Genomic DNA, 27957 nt, shown 5'->3' on the forward strand with positions numbered 1-27957 from the left:
TAATATTTTAAAGTTAAATACAAAATTATGTCCTAGAAAGAATACATGTGTCGGCCTGGTTGGCTTCTTGGGCATACATCTAACAAAACAAACATCGAGGGATCCGCGGTACTGCCGACAAAACCAAGTTCAGAAAGAAATGAAGTGAACTGCTGAAACCGAGCCCGAGGGGCCTGCTTAAGACCATAGATTGATTAGCGGAGACGACAAATGTGATGAGGAAGAGAGGGGTCCACAAAATCCGGTAGTTGTGCCATATAAACCTCTTTAGAGAGAGTTCCATGAAGAAACACATTCTTCACATCAAGTTGTCGAAGAGACCAACTAGAGGATAAAGCCACGGAGAGAATAGTACGAATAGTTGTCGCCTTGACAACAGGAGAAAAAGTCTCATCGAAATCAACACCTCGTTGTTGTTTGTAACCATGAGCAACAAGGCGAGCCTTAAGACGCTCAAGGGAACCATCCGCCTTCTGCTTTACCTTGTATACCCATTTACATCCAATGAGATTAATGGAAGGAGNATTGTAAGGTACCAGACTTCTAAAACTATGAAGTTACGGTGTACATTTAAATGGTTCCGGTGAGGCTGCGGTGGAATGTAACATACCGGATTTTAAATATAAAAGTGAAAATAAATAAAAATAGTATGAGATACTATTTTTATTGGATTTAGAGAAGTAAAACATAAGTCAGAAGTGACTTGTATTGAAATCGGGATGAAAACAGAAGATTTAGAATTTTCTGTTGGAAATGGGACAGATAATTAGCAGAAAATGCACAGTCTCAGAAAATTATGAAAATTGGCGGGGATGTCAGAAATATTTTAATGAGGCTAGATTTAAAGTTTCATATTTTTCTGACACCCATAGAGTGAGAAATAAAATCCGAAAGTTATCTGATAAAGATTACAGTTCGGTACAGCTTTCGGTGACCAAACGGGGTCGAAACTGAAATATTAAAATTTCTTTGGACTCTTTAAGTAAAACCGAATATGACTGTCAGATTTGAGCTCAAACGGATATTCAGGAAGTTCCGGCGAAAGATATCAGATTTGGAGCTGCCTGATGTGAATAGTGTATGCTACTATTGAGGTGTTGACTATAAGTAGAAGCTACTAGGCTTCTTCCTCCTCAAGTTGCAGCCAGCACCAAGCATCACACGCACATGGTGTAGTGAGAGAAACCCTCCCTTTTCTCTCTCTAAATATCTCTCTCGTCTCTCTATATTTCTCGCCCAAATTCGCGGCGTTGGTGGAGATCGAGCTTGCGAACGCGTTGGAGGCGACGGATTGAGCTTTCGTGCGCCCGTTGGAGCAGCGTGTTTTCGTTGCGGCGTTCACATTGGGGTAAGCTTTTGGGATTTGGCTTAATCCTTAGCTTTAAGTGTTCTATTAGCCTCTAATAATCATTAGTAAGCATATTGATCCATTTAATTTGGATTATTTGGAGGTTAATTGTACGTTAGGGCTCCGAATGGGGTTTTGTAAAATGTAAGGGTTTGATCTCATTTGACCCTTCGTAAACCTAATTGCTAGGTAACGAAACGCGTTGGCGAAGACGGTTCGGTAATTCGACGAGCCGTTACAAAGTTATTAAAGAAATAGACGTTTAGGCTTCGGGTCCGCCGGGAGGGCCGATGCGACGTCGTAAAATCATGGAAATGGATTTGAGGCATCGTGGCACATAACCGAAGACCTATAATTTCCGGATTTGTAAAGCGGAACACGGTTGAGGCGCAAGATCTTGTCGGGCCCAAAGGGTGCCGAGTGCCGCGGGAGGCCGATTGCAAGTGACGACAAGCAATCGGAACGCGAGTTAAGGTGGGTTGTGCTTACCGAAGCGACTAGGTCGCCCTTTATGTCTTAGCAATGTAATCTCATGTTGATGCATGTGCATGTAGACAAGAGCAAGGATGCATGTTAATAAAGATGCATAAAGTAGATGCTAAGTAGAAAGCATGATAAATGGTAATGCTTAGAGCAAATGCATATTAATAACAATGCATAGTGGAGCATAATGATTATGGCATTAGATAATGCTAGCTAATGTAAAGTAATGCATGATAATGATAATGCATAGATGAAAATGCTTAGTAGAAATGCATGGTGAGCAAGTTACACAATGCTAATAATGCATGATAATAATGTAATGCTAAGTAATGCATGATATGAAGTAAATGCATATTAATAATAATGCATGATGAGGATGCTAAGTAAGGGATGCATGTTAGTAATGATGCAAAGAGTAATTGCTAAGTAGAAAGCATGATGCATGGTATATGTATATAAACCAGATGATAACTCTAGGATGAGTAGAGATGACTGGACAACTAAGTTGTCAGGTAGATCGAGTGGCATCTAACCTAGTGTTAAAGAACATAGGTTGGTTAGTAAACCTAGAGTTGAACAATCTAGGTGTGTGGCATCTAACCTAGTGTTAGTAAACCTAGGTTGAACTAGTAAACCTAGAAGTGGATATCTAGGCAAAGATGATAAGAACCTAGCAAGTGTATCTAGGTTAAGTGATGTGGACATAGAACCTAGAGTGTTGGAACCTAGGTTGATGAGTATAGTGGTATAGCCACTAGATTGAGCTAGGTCGACAGTATAGGGTTGGCTATGAACCCTCGACCTGTGGTAAGTGGATTCCGGAATCCCAGGACTTATGATGTCCCTGGTACAGGCTAGGGCGTTCGTGCGACGATTTCGCCGCCGAGCTTGGTACCGTGGGTAGATTGGGGGCGATCACATGGAGATCACCGCCCGGGGCTTGAACCATTGTGCTGGCGTTTGTGCGACGATTTCGCCGCCAGAGTGGTTAAGCCATTTGAGGATCAGACCGCCAGAGTAGACTGAATCCATGCTGGGTAAGTACGATGCGGGTGCCTCCAGGTGACTGAGTCTGACATGATCGTTGTTGGGTGTGGTGCGACCCGTTCGCCGCCAGACGGTATGTCATGTCTCGAGCTCTCGCTGGGTAAGTGCAACGCGATCGCCACCGATGGTTAAGTCTTGTGGCTCGAGCCGTATTCAGCGTGTGCGACGATTTCGCCGCTAGGAGGCTGAGTCAGAGAGAGTGCGGTAGGCTGTTGAGCAGCCAGTGCGCGGACTATCCGCAGATGATTGACTCGAAGCCGAGTCGGGTGGTTAGCTATGATAGGGTAGAGGAACCCTTATGAGCCAGAGATAGAGGCTTGAGCTAAGGTAATAGAAACCTTAGAAGCTAGTGGTTGGTGTTGTGATCCTAAGGTAATAGAAACCTTAGAGTAAAGTTATGAGCTAAAGTAGCCAAGTAAAAGTAGAATTCAAATGATCTACTAGTTGCTGCATGATTTTCATATCGCATTTCGTGAGGCATGGCATGTATTTCAAATGAATATATATATCTGTTGTATATTGTTGAACTAACATGTTGCAGTGCCTCCTCGGACCTATCGGTCGAGCTTTTCCCTTGGGTAGCCGTACCCACTGGGAACCATGGAGTTGGTTCTCACCCCACGTTGTTTTGGGGTTTTCAGGTCGTTCATGTGCGGCGCGGCGGCGCGAGGCGAGGGCGTAGCTCAGTAGATAGCGCCCCACCACAGAGACCGAGGTAGAAGTACCCTGAGGCAGTCTAGCTTAGGGGACTAGAAGACAAGGAAAAACAAAATGTATTAAACTTGTAAACCCTAATGTGATGAGATTGTAATCTGGAAGTAAAAAATGTAAATAGGAACTGTGATGTAAAAGTGAATGAATGCTTGTAAAAGCTAGTAGTTTATGTATTTGATACTTCCTTATGCAATCTTGATTGATATCCGTTCCTGGTTGGAACATATCTATATTGTTTGGATTGCGACGCCTTGGACGTACTGGGGAGACTCTGTCCGCGTACAAAGGAATCCCCGGTCCGTTCGGCGGTCTGTTGTCGGCGCCGCGGCCCGGTCCAAATAGGCGGTTGGTCGCGGGGCGTGACACCCATTTACATTCAATGAGATTAATGGAAGGAGGAGGAACGAGATCCCAAGTAGCATTAGTCAGTAAGGCATCAAATTTCTCAGCCATGACAGCACGCCAACCTGCATTCTGAAAAGCCTCATGAAAAGTAGGTTCAGTAGGAAGAGTAGAATGGGCAGAAGCGAGTAAGGAAGTAGACCCTATGGAATCCTTAGTCATAGAGCGAGTGAGCATAGAATGGGTACAGGCAGGCAGCGGAGCCACAGAAGATGAAGGAGAGGAGACAGTAGCAGGCTGAGGAGGTGGATTATCACAGGAGGTAGGTGGCATATCAATAGCGAATGGAGAAGGAGCAGCAAGCTGGCTGGCATGTCATCTGGTATAGACCCAGAGCTCAGATGGACCAACGACAGTGGCAACATTCTCAGGACCAACCTGTGGAGCATCGGAATACAAGCTAGAAGGAAATATTGATAAGTCCTCAGACGGTGAAATCGATGTGTGTGAACCAATATCAGGAGGAGGACGTGTGAAGTAGAAGCCAAAAATCGCATCAAGAGTGGGAGGACTTTCACCCAGTAAAGGCGGATTAGAGAGAAAATTTTGAAACATTTGCAAGTTGGAAAATGAGGACGAGGGGGAAGAAGAAAATTTAGACAGACAAGAGTAAGGAAAAACATGTTCAACAAACGTAAAATGGCGAGAAATAAAGACTTTACCGGTGCTTGGATATAGATAACAAAATCCTTTATGTTTGTCAGAAAGACCCAAGAAGATACAAGTGATCGGGGAGCGAGCTTGTGAGCTGCAATGTCCTGTACATCGGGATAACATGAACATCCAAAAACTCTAACAAGTTGCAAGTCAGGAGAAGCACAACCATGCAGAATGTCATATGGCAATCGTCCTTTTAAAACAGTGAGAGATGGAATTCTATTCACAAGAAAAACGACAGTTTGAATGGCCTCAGCCCAGAACCAAGATCTGAGATGAGACCAAAAGAGTTCTCTCTGATTCCGGACGACCTGTTTGAGGTTGAGCCGATGAAGGATTTTCTCGAATGGTCCGTCCTACGGTCATGGGCGAGGAGCTGGCTACGGTCAGTAAGCTGACAGTTCCCTTCCTTTTGACATGGCCTTTCACTATTCCTTTCCAGTATCTTTCTTTCTATCCATAGGTCGGCTTCGTGCAGATAGATGTGAGCCGTGGAAGATTGGTGCTCCTTGAGGTATGCCTTTTCCGGTTGCTTGTTCCCTTATCTGTCTTTTCCATCCAGTTCCCACGATTGTCAGAAATACTGGTGCTGATGGGGACGTCCATCAAAGGGTCGAGAGATCACAAGCCGACCAGCCATTAATAGAAAGAGAGTTGGAGGTAAACAAGCTTGAAAAAGTAGGCTTCTAACAACGTTCGATAAATGCCTATACTTCCTCTTAGTAAGACCATTTTGTTGAGGAGTATAAGGACAAGAAAATCTGTGAATAAAGCCATTTTGTGAACAAAGCGTAGAAAACTTCTCATTTACAAATTCAGTGCCATTGTCGGACTGAAAAATTTTTATCGAGCTGTGGAATATGTTTTCAACCATTCTTTTAAACTCCAAAAATTTGTGAAAAACTTCTTGTTTAAATTTTAAAAGATAAAACCAAGAGAATCGAGAGTAATCATCAACAAAAATAACATAATACTTGTATCCAAAGAGTGAGGGAACAGACGATTGCCATACATCAGAATGAACAATATGAAAAGGAAAAGTGAACTGAGATTATGAATCATTAAACGAAAGTTAGACATGTTTTTCCATATTACAAGCATTGCAAACAGATAATTTTAAAATAGAATCTGAGACAATTTTATTATTTTTTAGGAATGTAGAACTAGGGTGACCTAACTGTCTATGTCAAATATCACTATTAACCCTAGATGCAACTAGTGCTAGCTGTTGCTTATTTTCGACACTTAGAAGGAGTGGATAGAGATGTTCTCGAACTAGGGCATCGAAGAAGCTCCGTCCCGGTTTCCTTGTCCTTCACAAAAAAACCATGAGAGTCAAACTCAAAAAGGGAATTATTATCATGACAGAACTGTTGTACGGAAAGTAAATTTTTCTTAATAGAGGGAACAACAAGAACATTTGTAAGAGCAAAGGATTTAGAGGAGGAATGCAACTGAGTTCCACCTGTCTGAGTAATATCAAGTAAATTTTTATTATTAACAAGAATATTTTCATGCCCTTTATAAGGTTTAGAGGTTGAGAGAATACCAAAAGTTGCGGTCTTGTGATTAGATGCTCCGGTGTCACGATACCACACTTCCTCACAAGGTTCATGAAGGTTTATAGCAGCAAAGGTTTGAGGAAGAGCTGCAACAAAGGAATGATTGAAGCGTTGTCTGCACTGAAGAGCCGAATGATTAAACTTGCCGCAAATCTGACATTGTGTGCCAGATTTCGGAATGTAAGATTGATGGGTCGGAGCATAGGATTGATGAGAATTATTAGGTTGAGAATGCGAATTGGCTCCAAGAAATTCACGACCAGGATATGAATTGAATCTACCGCCCGGTCCCCGACCACCGTGATATCTATCTCCACCACCTCCACGGCTTTCGCGTCCACGATTTGCATAAATAGTTTCACCATCTATAATGGGAGTAGCTGGTGATGTCGTCAAACTAGTATGACGTTGAACTTCAGTTTCCTCTTGCATTAGAAGTAGACGAAGTTGTTCGAAAGTGGGCTTATGTTCATGTGTGTTAAGGGCACTGACAAAACCCCTATATTCTTCCGGTAACCTGAGAAGTATTGTCATGACCAAGTTATGGTCCGACTCAGATTCACTAATCGTTTGTAGAGCATCTGTCACGCCCCGCCCCGAAACCACTACCGATTTGGCACGGTTCGGCCGCGGCGACGGACCGCCAAACGGACAGCACCACCCCTGTCCGTCCAAGGCTCAACAACAGGAATGTGTACAAGAATTTACTCAGGAATTTAAATTCTAAACATACACATTCAACGAGGGCACAAACAGTGCCAACAACCAGAAGAGCAAGTAATCCACGAGATATACAAGTAAAATAAAGAGAGTACTTTACTAACTATCACAATAGTTGCATTATTTTCCCAAGTGAATACATTTGATCCTCAAAATACATAGCTCTCCGACCTCACCTACATGAATCTCTCTCAATACATAGGTGACTAATGCAAAAAGGAAAGCTACTATACTACCACGGTCTCACTGGTCGGGCGCGATGCCCTTGCCGCGGTCCTCTCTCTGCAGCCCTGAACCTACCACTGGAAATAGAGTGGGGTGAGAACTATCTTCCATAGTTCCCAGTGGGCTCGGCCGCCGACTCTGCCGATCTCCCCACTAGGTCCAAGTGGGCACAAGTAACAACAAATAGATAGATAGATATGTATCTGAAAGCTGTAAATGCAGTAGTAGGAAAACTATGCTACTATGCCCATAATCATGAATATGAATGCATGCATCATATAATAAAGGTTTGCTACCATGCTAACAAATTCGATCCATGTTCGAATAGTAATGCTCAATGACATTTATAAATCTTTAACCTTTTTCATTTACCCAATCTGTGGCGAGGCCCTAGGGCTCGCCCATGACTCACCTTCAAATCCCAAAGTGGGGAGGGAGCTCCAAGTGCACCCAAGCCCGGGACCGTCTGCGGACCTCCATGTGGTCCGGACCTCCAAGTGGTCCTAGTCGCGCGACACTCCGGAGTACTCGACGACAATCCCCTCCATGTGGGGATTGGATGGCTATACCATCCTAAACGCAGACTGTGAGCTAGATCTATCCTCTCTAAGTGAGGACACTCTACAACTAGAGTCAATACCCAATCGAATCCTCTCCAAGTGAGGACGCCCTACACAAGGGTCAACGACTATCGCGGAATCCTCGGTTCCCGACATTCATGCAATGCTATTTAGTTTTCTAAATTCCTTGTTCACAAGGCATTCTCTAAGGGATCCACCTATCCCCAGGTCCATCGACCTCTAGTGTTATTTACACTACATTAATACCACTCGTCATCATTTAACATTTGGATGCCACTCGTTTGTTCTTTGACAATAACACTACTTTCTATGTCACCAATACCCCCATCGGGTTCATCTCTATCTCTAGCATCATAGGATCCACGTTCCGACCCAATCCTCACCTATCTAGTTACCAAGCGTTCCAAGCACACTAGGTCATCCATTAGAAAGCATAAGGAATGGAGCTACCATGCAATCCTACAATGCAGCATGAAGAGATGAGATTAAATGCAATCTAAGACATAGAAAGGAGTTCGAAAGTTTCGGATGACACCCCCCACCTTTTTATCGATGTAGAGGCTTTGGAAATTCTTCTCGGCGAGCTTCGCAAAAAGGCTTTAGCCTTCCTCGCCCGAATCAACACTAGCCTGGCCCGATTTTGCCGAGAACTTCACGTCGGTTCGCCGAATGCCAAAATCGACTTCGCCCCCGCGTTTTGGGACCTATCAATAGGGTTTCCAAGGCTTCAAATGAGATCAATCTCATACTTTTACAAAAACCCCATTTTGGAACCCTAGATTTGCACCTATAGCAAACCACCCCATAAATCCCTAGATTCTTGGGATTGATCTATTTAGAAGCTTGCTTAGGGTCCATTTGACCCATTCCAAGGCATAAAACCCAAAAACCCTAAGTTCTAGAAGCTAGGGTTTAGTAGCTTACCTCAAGAGCTACTCCAATGGGAAGAGGAGAGGGAGATGGAGGTGCTCAAAGCCTTCCTCTTGATCTCCTTCTTCTTCTCCTTCCTTATCTTCCTCTTCTTTTCCTTCCTCTCCTTCTTGTTCTTCTTCTCCTTCTTTCCTTTCTAGAGAGAGAGAGAGCAAGAGAGAAATGAGAGTGAGAGAGAGTGAAATGAGAGAGTGTGAGGGAGAGAGAGGGCTCAGCCCACTCAAATAAAGGCCATTTTGCATAAAAGCCCCTCAACTTTCACCCCTGTGCACTGCCCTCACTGGGCAGTTTTCGCGCGGAGGGACCGGTCTCCCCGACTTGGGACCGGTCCCCGAGAGCTTCCCTCGGGCGCACGCGTTCGGGAACCGGTCTCTCCCCGGGAGACCGGTCCTCGGGAGACCGGTCCTCACCTGAGAGACCGGTCCCCGAGAGCTTGATTTTCAGGACTTAGCCAATTTTTGGCATCTCTCGCTGGGACCACGTTCGGGAACCGGTCCCTCCCTGCCAGGGACCGGTTGCATCACGCAACCCCGCTACAACCAGCCAGGGGAACCGGTCTCTCACCTGCAGAGACCGGTCCCCGAGAGCAACTTCTGCCCAATGATGCCATTTGCCTCATTTGCTCTCGCGGACTCAACTCCAAGGCACTTTTTGTGCTTTGGACATTCCCAACTCCCACAAAGGGTATACTCTCGACAATTAGTCGATCCTGGATGGAGTGCAATCCTCATATTTCGAGAATTCACTTCCTTACAGCATCACCAATCGATTTAATCTTTTGCATGTAATTGCTCATGTTCATTAAACATTTCTTGATGCTTCGCAATTCAGATGTCACGCCCCGGGACTCAGCGGAAGCCCGCCCGGCACGTGCTCAGACCTGCCATATGTCTAAAACATACAAGGCGTCTAAAACAAAGCGATAAATGAAGCAGTAAAAAGAGAACATCTAGGAGTATCAGAGCAAGTATATCTAGATGCTACAATAGAGGAAAAGAACCATAAAACTAAAATCCACTAGATGAAAATATCAAGTAATACAATAAGAATCCCAAAATCGAAAGCTAAACAAGGTACACAGGTAGTCTCAATACATGGTACAAAACCCTCTCTCTCACAAAAACCAAAAAGAAGAGAGTGACCACCTAGGAGCCACAGCAAGCTCCGCTATCTAGCTACGCGACTCTCTTGTCGCGATCCCGTGCCTCCGCCAGTGTCGAAGGCTCTGAAATAAAACCATAAAACAGAGGACGTGATAACTATTGAATAATAGTTCCCAGGGGGCAATTACTGGCTTTAGTGAAATGCACTAGGCCCAAACTAAAGAAGGGGTCAATAAATAGATATAAACAAGAGCGATATGTACGACAAGTAAATAAGCATGAATATTTGCTACCACATGATATCTCTACTTAGCATGATTTAGCATAAGTAAGAAAAGCTATTCTCGTATGAATGTACCCAAGCATCGCTAGTATGATGTCCATAAGTCAAATAGTAAAGATGTCATTGTTTACTATTCTAATCAATGTCCACATGGCATGATGAATGCTCAAAATCAAATCTGAAGAGACCCGCCCGAAGGCTGTCTGGCCCTGAGACCCACCCGTAGGCTGTCTGGCCGGTGCCGAGCCTAATGGCCCCGTGGTAGTCAACATCCCCACTCTAGGAATGAGCCTAGCCCACGGCAATCCACTTCGGCGCCCAATCCCGCACGGCGAATATGTATCGCGATGGCCATCTCCGGAGTGCCGGCTTGTAAGGAGCGACCCTCACAAGCATGTGCGAATGAGCACAATGGCAAGTAACCAAAAGATCCGTCTCAAGTACCAAGTTCTCATGTCTAACAACATGGAATACGTCACAACTCTCTCATAGGCCTATCTCTATGTCATCATGTCTAAAACATGAAAAGTAGTAGACGTCCATGGCCTATCACTAAGTCTCAATACAATAGTCTCATAGTTTGCTAATCCAAGTGCCCCTTTATGACACTTTCATTTACTAAGTCCAAGCTTAAACCAAATGTTCATAAATGCATAATTGAGCCACTTTAAACATATGAGGCATGTTTCCAAACGGTTAGTGCGAACACTACTCAAATGCATGTAACAATACCCAGAATGCTCTACTATATAGAGTGAAAATTATCTTACACATAACACATGCATTTTAAGTGTTTTAAAATTCACATAAATTTCATTTAGTATAGATTTGCAATTAAAATGACGTTACGACGGGTATAGAAAGCATGGGGGCCATTTCGCTCCGTTTTCATGATGCCAAACCCACCGAAAAAACAGAACCCTTCGTTTCGCCGAACGGAGGTGTCCACTACTCTCCTAGCACCCTAAAGATGTAGGAACAAGAGTCAAACAAACCTTACGATCAACCTTAAGCTCAATTAATAAGCAACATAGGCTAGGGGGAAGAAAAACTCACCTCGGTGAAGAAATCCTCAAACAAAGCTCAAATGGTCGCTAAATCCTCTCCAAAGCAAGCTAATCCAAGGTTCTAAACTCATCAATAGAGCTCTAAAAGCCACAAATCCAAAACCCCCAAAATAAACCTTAATTCCACAATCTAAGGTTTCATCTAGAAAAAATCTAGAAAACTTGTATTAAATGGAGAATACAAGTTACCAACCTCAAAAGAAGTTCCAATCCAAGCTCTAAACCAAGTAGGGTTGAAGTTTGATCCTCCATGAAGCTTCAACCACGAGCTCCAAGCCACCAAAGCTGAGATGAGAGGAAGGGGATGATGCTCCAAAGCTTCCAACTAAGCTCTTCTCCTTCTCCTTCTTCCTCTTCTTCTCCTTCTCTTTCTCTTTCTCTAGAATGGGTGTTGTCACGCCCCGAGACTGCTGCCAATTTGGTTCGACCCCGGGCGCGTCGAACAGACGCCGAACGGACAGGACCTCCCCTGTCCGTCCAAGGCTAACCAACAGATCATGTATAAGAATTTACCCAGGAATCAATTCATAAATACACGATCAAGAAGCACCACTAGTGCAACAACCAAGAGCAAGATACGAGTATAGAAAATATACAAGTACATAAGAGAGAAGGGCTATCTATTACATTCAGTTGACATAATATATATATGTTTAGTTACATCTTTTACTTTATTCCAAAAACATAAATACAATCACTCGAACCTCACCCTATACATCATCTACTCTCCAATACAAAAGGGGTGATAGCTAATACAAAAGGGAGGTAGCTAATGCGACTAGAACGTCGGGCCCTTACCGCGATCCTCACGCTCACCGGGGGCACCCGAACTGGAACCTGTAGTAAAATGGGGGTGAGAACTAACTTCCTTAGTTCCCAGTGGGTTCGGCCGCCGACTCCGCCGATCTCCCCACTAGGTCCAAGCGGGCAAAAGTAGACAATCGATAGATAGATAATAAGAAAAGCTGTAAATGACAGGAGTAAAGCTACTCTACTATGCCCAATCATAAATATATGATGCATGCACAATGAAATAGGTAAGCAGCTAACCTGTTATCATGTCCAAAGATAAAGCTATTCACTCGTTCGTTTACCTCATTTACTTGTTCATCAATCTCGTGGCTTACCCGAAGGCTCGCCTACAGCTCACTAGCCATCTCGAAGGTAGGGAGGGTCAACTCGCACTACGAACCGAGACCGTCTGGCGGGGCCAAATAGGCAAATCCCTTGGGACCCAAGATAGGCAATCCCACGTGACTAACTCCGGAGCGCACTACTTGTGTGGGGCTTCCATCACCAGATTTAAAACAGACCGTGAGCATGATCCAATCCTCATCTCGAGAATACCCTATCCTCTAGGGTCACAATCATCATATAGTCCATAGGTTTCACATACACTACGACTCATATGTGTCATTTGTTCTTTTGCCTACTATCAACTAAATGCCACTCGTTCATGGTTTACTATTGATTAGATGCCACCCGTTCTTTGTTCATCATTAGACCAACCATTAAGCCCATCCTTTTCTCTGCACTATAGGATTCACAATCTCGACCCAATCCTTATCGATCCACTATATCAAGTATCCAATACATGCTACGATATCATCAGGGAAAGAATAAGGAAAGGCAATGCACAATCATCCTATAATGCAATAATACAAGATGCAAGGGTCGACATGTACTAAGACATAGAAGGGAGCCCGATTGTTTCGAGATGGACACCACCCACCTCTTGGCGATGCCGCGACGATAGAAAACTCGACGTTGGGGTTCTTGTACGCCGCTTCAACTCCTCGGGGCGAAGCGAGCCCTCGAGTACCCGATTCGGCGATAACTCCGCACTCGCTCGCCGGATCGGCAAACCGTCTTCGCCGACGCGTTCCGAGACCTAGCAATTTGGTTTACGACCTAGTAAGATAGATTAAAACCCTAGATTTACCAAAATCCCCAATTCCGTGCCCTAGAATGGCAACGAGGGAGAAATCCGTGGTGCGAGCTTCGATTGCGAGCCCGAACCACCTATTCATCTCCTCTAGGTTCCATTTGAACCAATTCTAAGCAACAAAACCCAATCCTAAGAAATCTACCATGAGTGGGTTTGGAGCTTACCTCTAAGCCAAGCTCCAAGCTTGCCCTAGGTTGAAGGAGAGAGGGAAGAAGACCTTCTTCCTCTTCTTCTTGGACTTCTCCTTCTACTTCTTCCTCTTTTCTTTCTTTTCTTTCTTCTCCTTCTTCTTCTCCTTCGTTTCTTTCTAGAGAGAGAGAGAGAGTATGAAAGAGAGAGAGAGAGCAACTGAGAGGGAGAGAGAGGGGTCCCCCATCTCTAATAAAGGCTATTTTGCAGCTAGCCCCCTCAACTTTTTATCTTTAGAATCAGCCCTCTCTGGGCATTTTCGCAGTGAGGGACCGGTCCCAGCTCGGGGAGACCGGTCCCCGAAGGCTGCCATTAAGAGCAGAGGGATTTTCGCGTTCGGGAACCGGTCCCTGCCTGAGAGACCGGTCCCCGGGAGACCGGTCCTTGTCCGAGAGATCGGTTCCCGAGAGCTGCATTCTCGGGACTTAGCCAAATTTTGGCTAAGTCTCGCCGGGCCAACGTTCGGGAACCGGTCCCTGTCCACCAGGGACCGGTCTCATCAGAGACCTTCGCAACCCAGCCTGATGGGACCGGTCCCTCCCTGCCAGGGACCGGTCCCCGAGAGCATTTCTGCTCCAGTGCAAGTTTTGCACTGGTGCTCTCGCGGACCTCTCCTTAATGCACTTTACGCATTAAGATCACCTTCGGACTTTCCGAAGATTACGCACTCGACCACTAGTCGATTCTAATCGAAGTCTAATCCTCGAGTTTCGAGAATTCACTTCCTTACAGGTGTGAAGGGGAGAAATGAGAGTGAGAGGAAGAGAAAAGACCATATAAGCCTCCTATGGTAACAAAATCCACTTAGGTCCCTCAACTGTGCAATCTGTGCACTGCTCGGTCTTGGCAATTTTCGCCCAGAGGGACCGGTCTCTCCCTGCCTGGGACCGGTCTCTCGGTTCATCCCGCAAAACCAACGTTCGGGAGCCAGTCTCCCTGCACCTGGGACTGGTCTCTAGGACCCTCCTGCAAAACGCGCGTTCGGGAACCGGTCTCTCCCTGCCACGGACCGGTTGCCTCAAGCTTGGCCGCGACACTGTTCCGAAGGGACCGGTCTCTCCTACCAGGGACCGGTCGCGACACTGTTCCGAGGGGACCGGTCTCTCCTACCAAGGACCGATCCCCGAGAGTGAAAACTTTCAGGACTTAGCCAAAAATCCAGAATTCGAACTTTTATGCCGGAATACTATCTACGACCTTCCACCAAGTGTGGAAAAGTTCGGAATCCATCCAAACACTCGAACCTCGCAATTTGCATAGGTCCAGTGTATTACATTCACTTCTCCTAAAAAGGAGTTTAGTCCGCGAAACTCAAAAGCAAACACATACCTCAAAGCTCCATCTGAAAAAGATGGGGATAGCGCTCCCGCGGCGCGCTCTCTAGCTCCCACGTGGTCTTCTGCTCCCCGTGGTTGCTCCAAAGAACCTTCACATATGGAATATCCTGATTCCGCAGTTTCCGCACCTCACGGGCCAAAATCCTCACTGGTTGCTCCTCGAAGCTCAAATCATCCCGTAACTCCATAGGTGTAGCATCCAACACATGAGCTGGGTCGAAAATGTACTTCCGAAGGACCGATACATGAAAGACGTTGTGCACGCCCGATAGGTTCGGTGGTAGAGCAAGTCGATACGCTACCGGACCTACATGTTCCAAAATCTCATACGGTCCAATGAAACGGGGCCTCAACTTACCCCGAATCCCGAATCTCTTGATCCCTCTAGTCGGCGAGACCTTCAAAAATACATGGTCTCAAACTTGGAACTCCAAGTCTCGCCGCCGTCGATCGGCGTAGCTCCTCTGTGTACTCTGTGCCGTCGAAAGTCGCTCCCGAGCAATTTGAACCTTGTCCTCAGCTTCCTGGAGCACATCAGGGCCTAAACCCAATCTCTCGCCTACTTCACTCCAATGAAGTGGCGATCTACACTTCCGTCCATAAAATGCTTCGAACGGCGCCATTTTGATGCTTGCTTGATAACTGTTGTTATAAGCAAACTCCGCCATCGGTAGATGTGCGACCATCCTCCCTGGAAGTCTATCACACATGCTCGGAGCATGTCCTCTAAAGTCTGAATGGTGCGCTCCGACTACCCATCACTCTGAGGGTGGAAAGCAGTGCTGAAGTCCAATCGGGTGCCTAAGGCGTCCTGTAGGCTCTTTCAAAAGTGAGACACAAACCGAGTGTCTCGATCAGATAACATCGAAGTAGGCACTCCGTGAAGTTGCACAATCTCATCACGGTACATTTGTGCGAGCTTCTCTTCGGTCCAAGTAGTATGAATAGGTATGAAGTGCGCCGACTTCGTCAACCTATCCACTATCACTCATATAGTATCATGCCCGGCCTGAGAGCGAGGCAATCCTGTCACGAAATCCATGGTGATCTTCTCCTACTTCCACACGGGAATAGGCAAATTCTGAAGTTTTTCCGCTGGTAATCGGTGCTCAGCCTTTACTTGTTGGCAAGTTAAACAACGAGCTACAAACTCGCCAACATCCGTTTTCATTCCGGGCCACCAATAAAGCAATTTCAAGTCCTTATACATCTTGGTGCCTCCCGGATGTATAGCATAGGGCGCTCGGTGCGCTTCTTGAAGAATACCCTCTTTAATTTCCGAATCCGCCTGTACACAAATCCGCCCACGGAAACGCATCAATCCTTGGTCATCCACAAGATAGCCGCCGGTGCAACCATCAACCATTTTATTTCGAACCTTTTGCAACTCCACATCAGAAGCTTGCTTCTCTTTAACTCTATCCAAGAGTGTAGGTTGCATTAACAAGGTCATCAACCTCAAAGGCGTGTCAGAAGTCACTACCTCCAACTCCAACCGCTTCATCTGCTCGATCAACTGCGGTTGAGTCACAACATGCATCGCTAAGTTTTTCGTTGATTTCCTACTTAGCGCATCCGCCACCATGTTAACCTTGCCCGGGTGGTATAGGATCGTCAGATCATAGTCTTTGAGCAGCTCCAACCATCTGCGCTGCCTTAAGTTCAACTCCTTCTGAGTGAACAGGTACTTCAAGCTCTTGTGATCCGTGTGTACTTCACACCGCTCGCCGTACAAGTAGTGGTGCCATAACTTCAATGCGAAGACTACGGCCGCCAACTCCAAATCATGCGTAGGGTAATTCTTTTCATATTCCTTCAGTTGGTGAGAAGCATACGCGATCACCTTGCCATCCTGTATCAAAACGCAGCCCAATCCATTAAGAGATGCATCACTATAAACCACATACCCTGCCCCAGCAACTGGCAGGGTTAGGATCGGGGCGGTCGTCAGTCGTTGCTTCAACTCTTAGAAGCTTCTCTCACACGCATCATTCCAGATGAACTTGACACCTTTATGTGTGAGCCTCGTGAGGGGAGTAGACAGCTTAGCAAACTCCTCGACAAATCTTCGGTAGTAACCGGCCAATCTAAGGAATCTCCGTATCTCCGTGATGCTCGTCGGTCTCGGCCAATCCTTGATTGCTTCAATCTTTTTGGGGTCCACGGCTATACCCGATCCTGATATTAAATGTCCAAGGAATGCTACCTCTCGAAGCTAAGATGCACACTTTTTCAGCTTGGCATAAAGCTTCTTTTCCTGAAGTATTTGAAGTATCAGCCTCAAATGCTCCTCGTGATCCGCATCACTTCGGAAATAAACCAAAATGTCGTCGATGAACACTACGACGAACCTGCCCAGGTAAGGTTTAAAAACACGGTTCATCAGATCCATAAAAGCTGCCGGGGCATTAGTAAGCCCGAACGGCATCTCTGTGAACTCATAATGTCCATACTGTGTTCTAAAAGCCGTCTTCGACACATCCTCGGGTTTAATCTTCAACTGGTGGTATCCCGACTGCAAGTCTATCTTGGAATACACAAACGATTCTTGAAGCTGATCAAACAAGTCGTCAATCCTCGGCAACGGATATTTATTCTTGATCGTGACTTTATTGAGTTCACGATAGCCCACACATAGGCGAAGTGATCCGTCCTTTTTCTTGACGAACAGAATTGGCGCCCCCTACGGCGAGACGCTCGGTCGAATGAAGCCCTTCTCCAACAGATCCTGTAGCTGTGCCCTTAGCTCCTTTAGCTCCGTCGGTGCCATCCTATAGGGTGGCTTCGAGATTGGAGTAGTTCCAGGGACGAGATCTACCACAAATTCGATCTCCCTATCGGGTGGCATACCCGGTAGCTCAGCTGGAAACACGTCCTGGAACTCCCGTGCCATCGGGATATCCTCGATCCCGAGGGTGTCATCCTCGCCCCTTAACACAACACTAGCCAAGTAGGCTACACATTCTCGGCTGATCAGCTGCCTAGCTCGAGACGAGCTGATCGATATCGCGAAAAGCGAACTCCGGCATCCTCTAAACACAACTTCAATCTGCCCCGGTTCTCTAAAAGTAACTGTGCGATTCTTACAATCAATCGTGGCATAATACTTGGTTAGCCAATCCATACCCAAGGCCACATCGAAATCCCCTAGCTTGCGCAGAGCAAGCAAATCCACGGGCATGATCCAATCTCCTACTCGAACAAGGAAACTAGGGCAATACTCTCGAATATCCAGAGTGTGGTCGGGTACTACTACATATCCCGAATGCAACAAAAAAATCAAAGGGATGCCATGCAACTCGGCAAACAGCCGATCTATAAATAAATGCGATGCACCGGTATCAAATAAAGCACGAACTCTAATGATACCTGCAACCACATCCTCGGCTGCTGCCGCCTCCTCGGTCTGAGCGGCATACAAACGCCCACTCGGGGCTTGTCGAGATCCCTCGCTTTGGCGTTGGACGGGTGGCTGCCTAGGCTGGTACTGTGTCGACGGAGTCCCGTGGCTAGCGGCTGGTAGAGCCGGTGCCGATGCAGTCGACGGTGCTGGTGAAGAACCTCTCGGGCACTCAGTACGGACGTAGCCCTCCTGGCCACACTGGAAACACCTGCCCGCCCGCTGTGGGCACTGCGGTGGGTAATGAGGACCACCGCAGATCACACACGGGGAAGGCCGGCGACGGTCGAAACCTCTTCGCTGCGTCGCTGAGCCGCGTCCACGCTGCTGGCTCCTAAGATGCTTCGGCGGTCTCCTAGAGTGCGTCTGGCTCGCACCCTCAACCGCAGGCCTCTTGGCCTTCCTCTTGTCCATAGCCTCTCGCTGCTCCTGGACATCTGCCGCGCTGCTCTCCATGATGAGCGCGCGATCCACCACCTCCCGGTAGGTTTGGAGGTTAGAGGATTGCACGAACCGAAAAATCGACGGTCGCAATCTTCGCTCGAAAATGCGGGCTTTGTCCTCGTCGTCCCGCACGACGAAAGGCACGCAGTGTAGAAGCCGAGAAAACTCCCGCTCGTACTCGGCTACGGTCCGGTCTCCTTGGCGCAAGTTGCGCAAATCCTGCTCCATCTTCCTCTTGACGCTGGTCGGGAAGTAGTGCGCCAATAGAAGCTCTTTGAACCTCTTCCAAGATATAGCCACCAAGTCAGTGCTGGGGTTCTCCTGGAGATCCAACCACTAGCGGTAGGCCTCGCCGTCCAAGTGGTGTGTGGCGAGCCAAACTCGATCTTGCTCCTCCACGAAGGTGTAGCGGAAGAGTTTCTCCATATGCATCAACCACTTCTCTACGATCCAGTGGTCGACCTTCTCGCCATCAAAGATCCGAGGACTGTACCTCCTGAACTAGTTGAGGCGCTCCATGAGTCGGTCCCGCTACGCTCCCTCGACCAAGGTAGGGAAAGCTGCTCCAGCCGGGGGCCTCTGCACAGGTGGTACCGCGATGGCCTCCTTCTGAGGCGCGGTAGCAGGCGCTGCTCAGGAAGAACTGGGCGCGGGCGACGGTGCTCTCGGCGCGACGTCCACAACTGGTGCTGGCGGTGCAAGGGCCTGAGTCTCCTTGGAGGCTGCCGCCTGCTGTAGAAGGTCCTTCAGGCGCTTCATCCGCACCTCCTGTCGGTGCGCTGCCTCCGTCTGTTGTGCCACCATATCAGTGAGAGCCGCAAGCTGGCCCCTCAACTCTCGGACCTCGCCGGATCCGGAGGTAGCGGAGGTCTCGACCTCCTCCAGGTTAGCCGCGTTATCCGCTCCGGCAGATTGGGAGTGTGTAATCGGCATCACACTACAACATCATAAAAGCGTAAGTTAGCAGCCCACGCTATCGAATCCCCACTCAAGAAGGTAATGCTCCAAATCATGCGAAAGTAATGAAGTGTGCTTCACTACTAACTCCGGATGTTACGTTGTCGGCCGCCAACGTAACCCTCCGCGAAGTTAGGAGCTATACACTTCGATTTAACTCCACTTTCTAGAGTTATCAAGATACCCAATCACGGTACTTTCGCTTACAAGTCAAATAGACCTCGTCTCTCACGAGCCTATTTACTATAGTCCAACCAGCCTAAGGTTTGCTAGGTCCACTAAAACTCAACCCTAGGCTCTGATACCAAACTAATCTGTCACGCCCCGGGACCCAGCGGAAGCCCGCCCGGCACGTGCCGAGACCCGCCATATGTCTAAAACATATAAGGCGTCTAAAACAAAGCGATAAATGAAGCAGTAAAAAGAGAACATCTAGGAGTATCAGAGCAAGTATATCTAGATGCTACAATAGAGGAAAAGAACTATAAAGCTAAAATCTACTAGATGAAAATATAAAGTAATACAATAAGAATCCCAAAAACGAAAGCTAAACAAGGTACACAGGTGTTCTCTATACATGGTACAAAACTCTCTCTCTCACAAAAACCAAAAAGAAGAGTGACCACCTAGGAGCAACAGCAAGCTCCGTTACCTAGCTACACGACTCCCTTGCCGCGATCCCATGCCTCCGCCGGTGTCGAAGGCTCTGAAATAAAACCATAAAACAGAGGGCGTGAGAACTATTGAATAATAGTTCCCAGTGGGCAATTACTGGCTTTAGTGAAATGCACCACTAGGCCCAAACTAAAGAAGGGGTCAGTAAGCAGATATAAACAAGAGCGATATGTACGACAAGTAAATAAGCATGAATATTAGCTACCACATGATATCTCTACTTAGCATGATTTAGCATAAGTAAGAAAAGCTATTCAAGTATGAATGTACCCAAGCATCGCTAGTATGATGTCCATAAGTCAAATAGTAAAGATGTCATTGTTTACTATTCTAATCAATGTCCACATGGCAAGATGAATGCTCTAAGTCAAATCTGAAGAGACCCTCCCGAAGGCTGTCTGGCCCTGAGACCCACCCGTAGGCTGTCTGGTCGGTGCCGAGCCTAATGGCCCCGTGGTAGTCAACATCCCCACTCTAGGAATGAGCCTTTCCCACGGCAATCTACTTCGGCGCCCAATCCCGCACGGCGAATATGTATTGCGATGGCCATCTCCGGAGTGCCGGCTTGTAAGGAGCGACCCTCACAAGTATGTGCGAATGAGCACAATGGCAAGTAACCAAAAGATCCGTCTCAAGTACAAAGTTCTCATGTCTAACAACATGGAATACGTCACAACTCTCTCATAGGCCTATCTCTATGTCATCATGTCTAAAACATGGAAAGTAGTAGATGTCCATGGCCTATCACTAAGTCTCAATACAATAGTCTCATAGTTTGCTAGTCCAAGTGCCCCTTTATGACACTTTCATTTACTAAGTCCAAGCTTAAACCAAATGTTCATAAATGCATAATTGAGCCACTTTAAACATATGAGGCATGTTTCCAAACGGTTAGTGCGAACACTACTCAAATGCATGTAACAATACCCAGAATGCTCTACTATATAGAGTGAAAATTATCTTACACATAACACATGCATTTTAAGTGTTTTAAAATTTACATAAATTTCATTTAGTATAGATTTGCATTTAAAATGACGTTACGACGGGTATAGAAAGCATGGGGGCCATTTCGCCTCGTTTTCATGATGCCAAACCTACCGAAAAAACGGAACCCTTCGTTTCGCCGAACGGAGGTGTCCGCTACTCTCCTAGCACCCTAAAGATGTAGGAACAAGAGTCAGATAAACCTTACGATCAATCCTAAGCTCAATCAATAAGCAATATAGGCTAGGGGAGAAAAACTCACCTCGGTGAAGAAATCCTCAAACAAAGCTCAAATGATCGCGAAATCCTCTCCAAAGAAACCTAATCCAAGGTTCTAAACCCATCAATAGAGCTCTAAAAGCCACAAATCCAAAACCCTCAAAATAAACCCTAATTCCACAATCTAGGGTTTCATCTAGAAAAAATCTAGAAAACTTGTATTAAATGGAGAATACAAGCTACCAACCTCAAGAGAAGCTCCAATCCAAGCTCTAAACCAAGTAGGGTTGAAGTTTGATCCTCCACGAAGCTTCAACCACGAGCTCCAAGCCACCAAAGCTGAGATGAGAGGAAGGGGATGATGCTCCAAAGCCTCCAAGTAAGCTCCTCTCCTTCTCCTTCTTCCTCTTCTTCTCCTTCTCTTTCTCTCTCTCTAGAATGGGTGTGAAGGGGAGAAATGAGAGTGAGAGGAAGAGAAAAGACCATATAAGCCTCCTATGGTAACAAAATCCACAGGTCCCTCAACTGTGCAATCTGTGCACTGCTCGGTCTGGGCAATTTTTGCCCAGAGGGACCGATCTCTCCCTGCCTGGGACCGGTCTCTCGGTTCATCCTGCAAAACCAACGTTCGAGAACCGGTCTCCCACACCTGGGACCGGTCTCTCGGACCCTCCCGCAAAATGCGCGTTCGGGAACCGGTCTCTCCCTGCCAGGGACCGATTGCCTCAAGCTTGGCCGCGACACTGTTCCGAGGGGACCGGTCTCTCCTACTAGGGACCGGTCCCCGAGAGTGAAAACTCTCAGGACTTAGCCAAAAATTCAGAATTCGAACTTTTAGGTCGGAATACCATCTACGACCTTCCATCAAGTGTGGAAAAGTTCGGAATCCATCCAAACACTCGAACCTCGCAATTTGCACAGGTCCAGTGTGTTACATCGGACTTTAGAAAGAAAGCCGTGGAAGTAGTTTTATCAAGAAAATATACTTCAATAATTTTCCAAGCATTATATGCAGTTTTAGGAGAGCTAGAAACAACTATGTATAATATGCTAAGAGAAAGGGTGGCATTAATCCATGAGAGTATAGTGGTGTCTTCCTTTTTCCATTTTTGATATTCGGGGTTTGCACTTGCTTTCTTATCAGAAGTTTCAATAGTTTGAGGCGGTATAGTACCAGTTCCGTCCACATGCGATGTAACATCAAAACTCTCCAAAACATTAAAAAAAATTTGTTTCCACCCCAGATATGTGGAATCCGTGAGTTCAAGTGGTATGAAAGTTTTGATGTTATTTACTAGAAGGTTTGAAGAGGAAGATATGTTACCACCAAAAAAAAAAAGATTCACCACAAGAGAGACAAATTCGAAAAATAGACCAAGTAATCACAGATCCAGAGGAAAGATGACAAGGAGTCAGAGTTGAACCCGAGATGAACCGGCAGTACTTGAGATTAACTAGGCGACACCAGCAAACAGCACCAACGATATAAGAAGAAACCCCAAGAGAGTATCCTTATATAGAATGAGATACTAAATATGTCGTAACAGTGTGATATACGAATGTACAAGTGCACTAGGTGTATGCCAATAAAGGTGCGCTGTATAAATGCACAGGGTGCACACGATAGTTTTTCATAACTGCTAAGCAAGTAGAATTAAATAAATTAAAGATAGTAGAATCAAGAATTTTAAAGAATTGGTAGTTGTTTTCGAACAACCTAAAAGTTTAGATTAGTTGCATACAATTTTTACCCTTTTTTGTAACCACATCTGCATTTTATTTCTCAATTTTTACTCAATCATGATATCATTGAGGGTCTCTTTCTCTCTCTCTCTCTCTCTCTCTCTCTCTCTCTCTCTGGATCAAGGATCCTGCATCTTTTCATTGAATTTTTAATGTCATTAAGGTTTTTGTTTTTACTAGCAATCTATTGTTCATTATTGTAGTTGGTCTTATATTATTAGCCTGACTGAAGTAAAATCTCTAACATTAGTGGCTTTTTCTCACATGTGTTTTTTTTCCTCCCTCATTGAAGTTGCATGCTAGTAGCCAGTTACTTTTTATCAAAATCAACAATAACTGAGTGCTAAATTTTTGTTCCCTGCAGCGAAAAATTAGCTCTTATGCATTCTGAAAAGCATGGAGAAGCAGAAATGGAATACAAGGAGGTAAGGCAGTCATTTATGCTTTTTTTTCTTCGTCATCTGTAACAGAGGGGATAAAACAAAGAAACAATTGTATCCGACACGCGCTAGTTGTAGCCTTTTTTGAGTAGTAAGCTGCGTGAAAATCAGTTAGCACCACATGGTACATTTGCGGTGACAACCATAAAAGAAATGCATTTTCTGTGTTCTTTTGGTCATTAACTCATAACTAGCAAAGCCTTTAGGAGTGACAAACAAAAACTAATATTAGAGGTAGTAGTGAAAAAGATGTGATACTTGATTAAAATGCAATCTTGCCAAAATTAAAGCTAAATGAAATTGTAGGATCTATACAGGCATGTTTAGTAGTGTTAATTGAAAACCTTGCCATTCATGTGTTTGTATACTTTGGTGAGATATATGAATCCTTTGCTTGATCCTTCTCATGTGTATGACGCAGTTGAAAGCCGAGAGTGAGGAGGCAACTAGGAGATTTGAGAATATAGTTAAATTGATGAATGAGGAGCTAGTTCGTTTCCAAGAACAAAAAACTGCAGATATGGGCCTCGCGTTCCATGAATTTGCAAAGGGGCAAGCGAAGCTTGCTAATGATATAGCTGACGCGTGGCGAAACATCCTGCCAAAGCTGGAAGCTTGTTCTTCTTCATCATAGTGTTGTAAACTATCAAACAATAGTGGTTCTTTCTTGTTATACTACTGCAGGATTTTGAAAACTTTGTTCATTGTTATTTGTGTATACTCAAGAATGCTTTTGTTGACTGTGTTACCTAGGAAGAGGGGGAAAAAATAATAATAAAAAAAGGTAACCCACAATTTACTCCTACGTGGTTTGGCACATTTTAACTAAGTCATCTCGTGGTTTACAGGATTGCAGTTAGGTTTCTTATGAGTTTATTTTGGTTTTACTTTTATTTCGGTTTTACTTTTATCATAGAGACTTGTGATTAAAATAGGTAATGAAGGGATACTCTTCGCTAGCCATACGATTGTAGAATGGCAAATTGTTATATTTTATTGTATTGTGGTTTGTGGAATATAATGGTGCATCATTTTGTTATTCCGTTTTTTTGTAGATCTTATTGTGAAAAATAAAAAAAATTTATAGATCCTATTGTGAAAAATAAAAAAAAAAATAAAACATGGCCATAATGTGCACTTCAGCGCGGCAACGCGAAGCTGGGGCAAGTGAAAAACCACTACATCACTGGGTGGCAAATGGAAATTTATGTGAACCAAACTAATAAAAGAAATGTAGTATACTAAACTTTGTAAATTGGTTAGATCCGGTGTAAAATGGTTTGTGGTGTCATTTGAAATGTTTTGAAAGAGTGAATTGAGTAAGAATTGTTTTGGTGTGAAAAATGGCACGAAAAATAAATTTTCTGAAGTAAATCTGCATTCGGCCTCTTCTAACTTCACTAATGGTATTGAAATTTGGAAGTATTGATACTCAATAAAAATTTAAGTGGGGGAATGTCCTGATCTTACAGAACTAACTTTTGTGTACTAATATTTGAGATAGAAAATTGGTACTCTTCGAGCTATTATGGAGGTGCATCGGTACTGAGTGACGGTACTAATACTAAGTAAGAAAGGACCAGTATTTAAATTCGACTATCGGTACTCACCTATACATAGGCTCTGTTTGGAAGGAACATGATTACGTCTGTTAATACCTCTGTCTCTCTCACTCTCTCTCCCTCATTTCTCCCAACTCACTGGAGAGAAAACACACTCTCCCTTTCCTCCATCTCCTCGCCCGCTCCCTCTCAACTACTTTCTCCTCGAAAGCCATTACCTCTACTCTCTCCTCTCTCTTTGAAAGCTCAACGTCAAGCAAGCTTGGAGTTGGAGCAAAAGAAAAGGGAGAAGAGTCTTTGGAGAGCCCTCCCTTGGTCCAAAGGCTTGATTTGCGAGATAGAACCTGGAAGAGGTGAGTTCTTTTTTTTCTACACTTTAAATAGTATATTTTGATAGTTTTTGAAAAACTTTAATGTGAACTTTTGAATTTAGATTTGGAAGTTTTCAATTTGGAGGTTTTTAGATGGTATTAATGGGCTAGAAACTCTCTTATAGGGTTGTTTGGTGGACTGAACAACTTTGATTGGATTTACGGCCATCTACTCTCAAGAATATTTGGGTTTAAGTCTTTGAAATAAGTAATCTCCTTCTATATCTTTTTCCTTTCGTTTATAGTTATTTTCTTCTCAATATTCATATGAGAAAAATCTAGTCACTACAACAGATATGGTGTATAGCGACACTTTTAAATATCGCTATAGATCAAAAAAAGTACTGCTGGCGAAATTACTGACACTTTTTAAAAATGTTGCTATATGTGAGGTCGCTATATGTAGGGCCTTTTTAAAAATGTGAACCGTGCCACATGTTCGACTGTGTTTTCGGTCTCATCTCCAGAAAATTTATCAAACTTTGTCATTTTTCAATTCGCTGGGTAAGGATGTTTTGTGTCTATATTCGCAGGGTAAGGAGATCGAAACACGGGCCACATTGTTGGCCTAGCCCCTACTCCGAAAGTATTTCGAATAGCTTCTTCGATTTGAGCATACAACTCGTTATTGTTCCTTGGTACGGGAACCGGGGGTCTATGCTTGAGCCGAATTCGGCCCTGGAGGAAGTCCATAGTTTTGTAATGCAGGATTCGCGCCCTGCATAACATTAGGGGCTTGCCCCCAGCTCTAATCCCCATATGTTGGGGCTGATACGTTGGTAACGGTGGTAGAGGAGGTAATCCCCATGCCACTTCAGGTTGTTGATTGATATTTGCATTCGCCGATCTATAGGCGGTCTGAAACAATGTTGCCTGAGGCTGTGTAATCGCCGGTGTTCTTGAATTTTGCAACACCAGCGTGCCCACAAGTAACGCTGGGGCTTCAGCGGAAGCCTGCCCGACGCGTGCATAGACCCGCCGTGTACACCAAGCACCCCTCGATGTACACAAGGCGTCTACTAAAACAAAGAAGAAATAAGAATAGATCCCTATCAAGGCTATCAGAGTAAGTAAATAATCTACTATGAAAGTCTACAATATCAACAACCTCAAGATATACAATAAGTATATACAACTGAAACCACAAGAATCTAGTAAATCTCTAAACAAATACATAATACATCTTTCCACAAAATACAAAAGAAAGATGATAACGGGTCCAACTATAATAATATCGCAGAGGCTCTTGCTAGACGCCAACCCCTTGGCGCGATCCCTAGCCTTTCTCGCCGCGGAAGTCTCTGAAACAAAAACAAACAACCAATAGGGGTAAGAACTATTAAACAATAGTTCCCAGTGGGTAAGCCGCCGAGAGTGGCGAAATACACCACTAGGTCAACTGAGGCATGCTATAATACAATATGTAAGCAAGTATAAGGATAACAAGTAAATTAAACAATTCCATTACTAAGTCGTGCCTCTACTTGGAGAGGATAGATCTAGCTCACAGTCTGCGTTTTGGATGGTATAGCCATCCAATCCCTACATGGATGGGATTGTCGTCGAGTACTCCGAAGTGTCGCGTGACTAGGACCACTTGGAGGTCCGGACCATATGGAGGTCCGCAGACGGTCCCGGGCTTGGGTGCACATGGAGCTCCCTCCCTATTTTGGGGTTGAAAGGTGAGTCATAGGCGAGCCCTAGGGTCTCGCCACAGATTGGGTAAATGGAAAGAGTAAAGGTTTAAGAATGTCATTGAACATTGCTATTCGAACATGGATCGAATTTGTTAGCATGGTAGCAAACCTTTATCATATGATACATGCATTCATATTCATGATTATGGGCATAGTAGCATAGTTTTCCTGCTATTGCATTTACAGCTTTCAGATATCTATCTATCTATCTATCTATCTGTTGTTGCTTGTGCCCACTTGGACCTAGTGGGGAGAGCGGCAGAGTCGGCGGCCAAGCCCACTGGGAACTATGGAAGATAGTTCTCACCCCACTCTATTTCCAGTGGTAGGTACAGGGCTGTCGAGAGAGGACCGCGGCAAGGGCATTGCGCCCGACCAGTGAAACCGTGGTAGTATAGTAGCTTTCCTTTTGCATTAGTTCACCTATGTATTGAGAGAGATTCATTGTTGGTGAGGATTTGGGAGAGCTATGTATTTTGAAATGGAAAATGTATTCATTTAAAGAAAATGATATAAATGAAAATGATGGAACTATTGTAATAGTTAGTAAAGTACTCTCTTTATTTCACTTGTGTATCTTGTGGATTTGCTTGCTCTTTGTATTGTTGGCACTGATTGTGCCCTTGTGGATGTGTATGTCTAGAATTTAATTTTCTGGGTAAATTCTTGTACACATCCCTGTGATTGAGCCTTGGGCGGACAAGGGAGGTGCTGTCCGTTCGGCGGTCCGCTCGCCGCGCCCGAATAATGCCAAATCGGTAGTGGTTTCGGGGTGGGGCATGACAGAGCGTGGTATCAGAGCGATAAGAGCAAGTAAAGAGAGAGTCTAGGATGACCTAGGAGACCCTAGGTTGGTAAGCCCTAAG

General features: G+C 45.1%; 1 protein-coding gene and 1 long non-coding RNA gene across 2 annotated transcripts in view; both read left to right on the forward strand.

The window, feature by feature from the left end:
- Positions 1–24437, forward strand: part of LOC109715885 (sorting nexin 1) — a 51786-nt gene extending 27349 nt beyond the window's left edge. Inside the window, exons 10-11 of the mRNA XM_020241107.1 lie at positions 23386–23446; positions 23883–24437. Coding sequence (XP_020096696.1) covers positions 23386–23446; positions 23883–24095 — 274 coding nt within the window. The 3' untranslated portion in view covers positions 24096–24437. The remainder of the gene's footprint in view (positions 1–23385; positions 23447–23882) is intronic.
- Positions 1607–3778, forward strand: LOC109715898. The gene is made up of 2 exons (XR_002217793.1): positions 1607–1822; positions 3520–3778. It is a non-coding gene; the product is annotated as an uncharacterized LOC109715898 (long non-coding RNA).

The sequence above is a fragment of the Ananas comosus genome, linkage group 1 (assembly GCF_001540865.1).
Source record: "Ananas comosus cultivar F153 linkage group 1, ASM154086v1, whole genome shotgun sequence".
Classification (NCBI taxonomy): Eukaryota; Viridiplantae; Streptophyta; class Magnoliopsida; order Poales; family Bromeliaceae; genus Ananas; species Ananas comosus.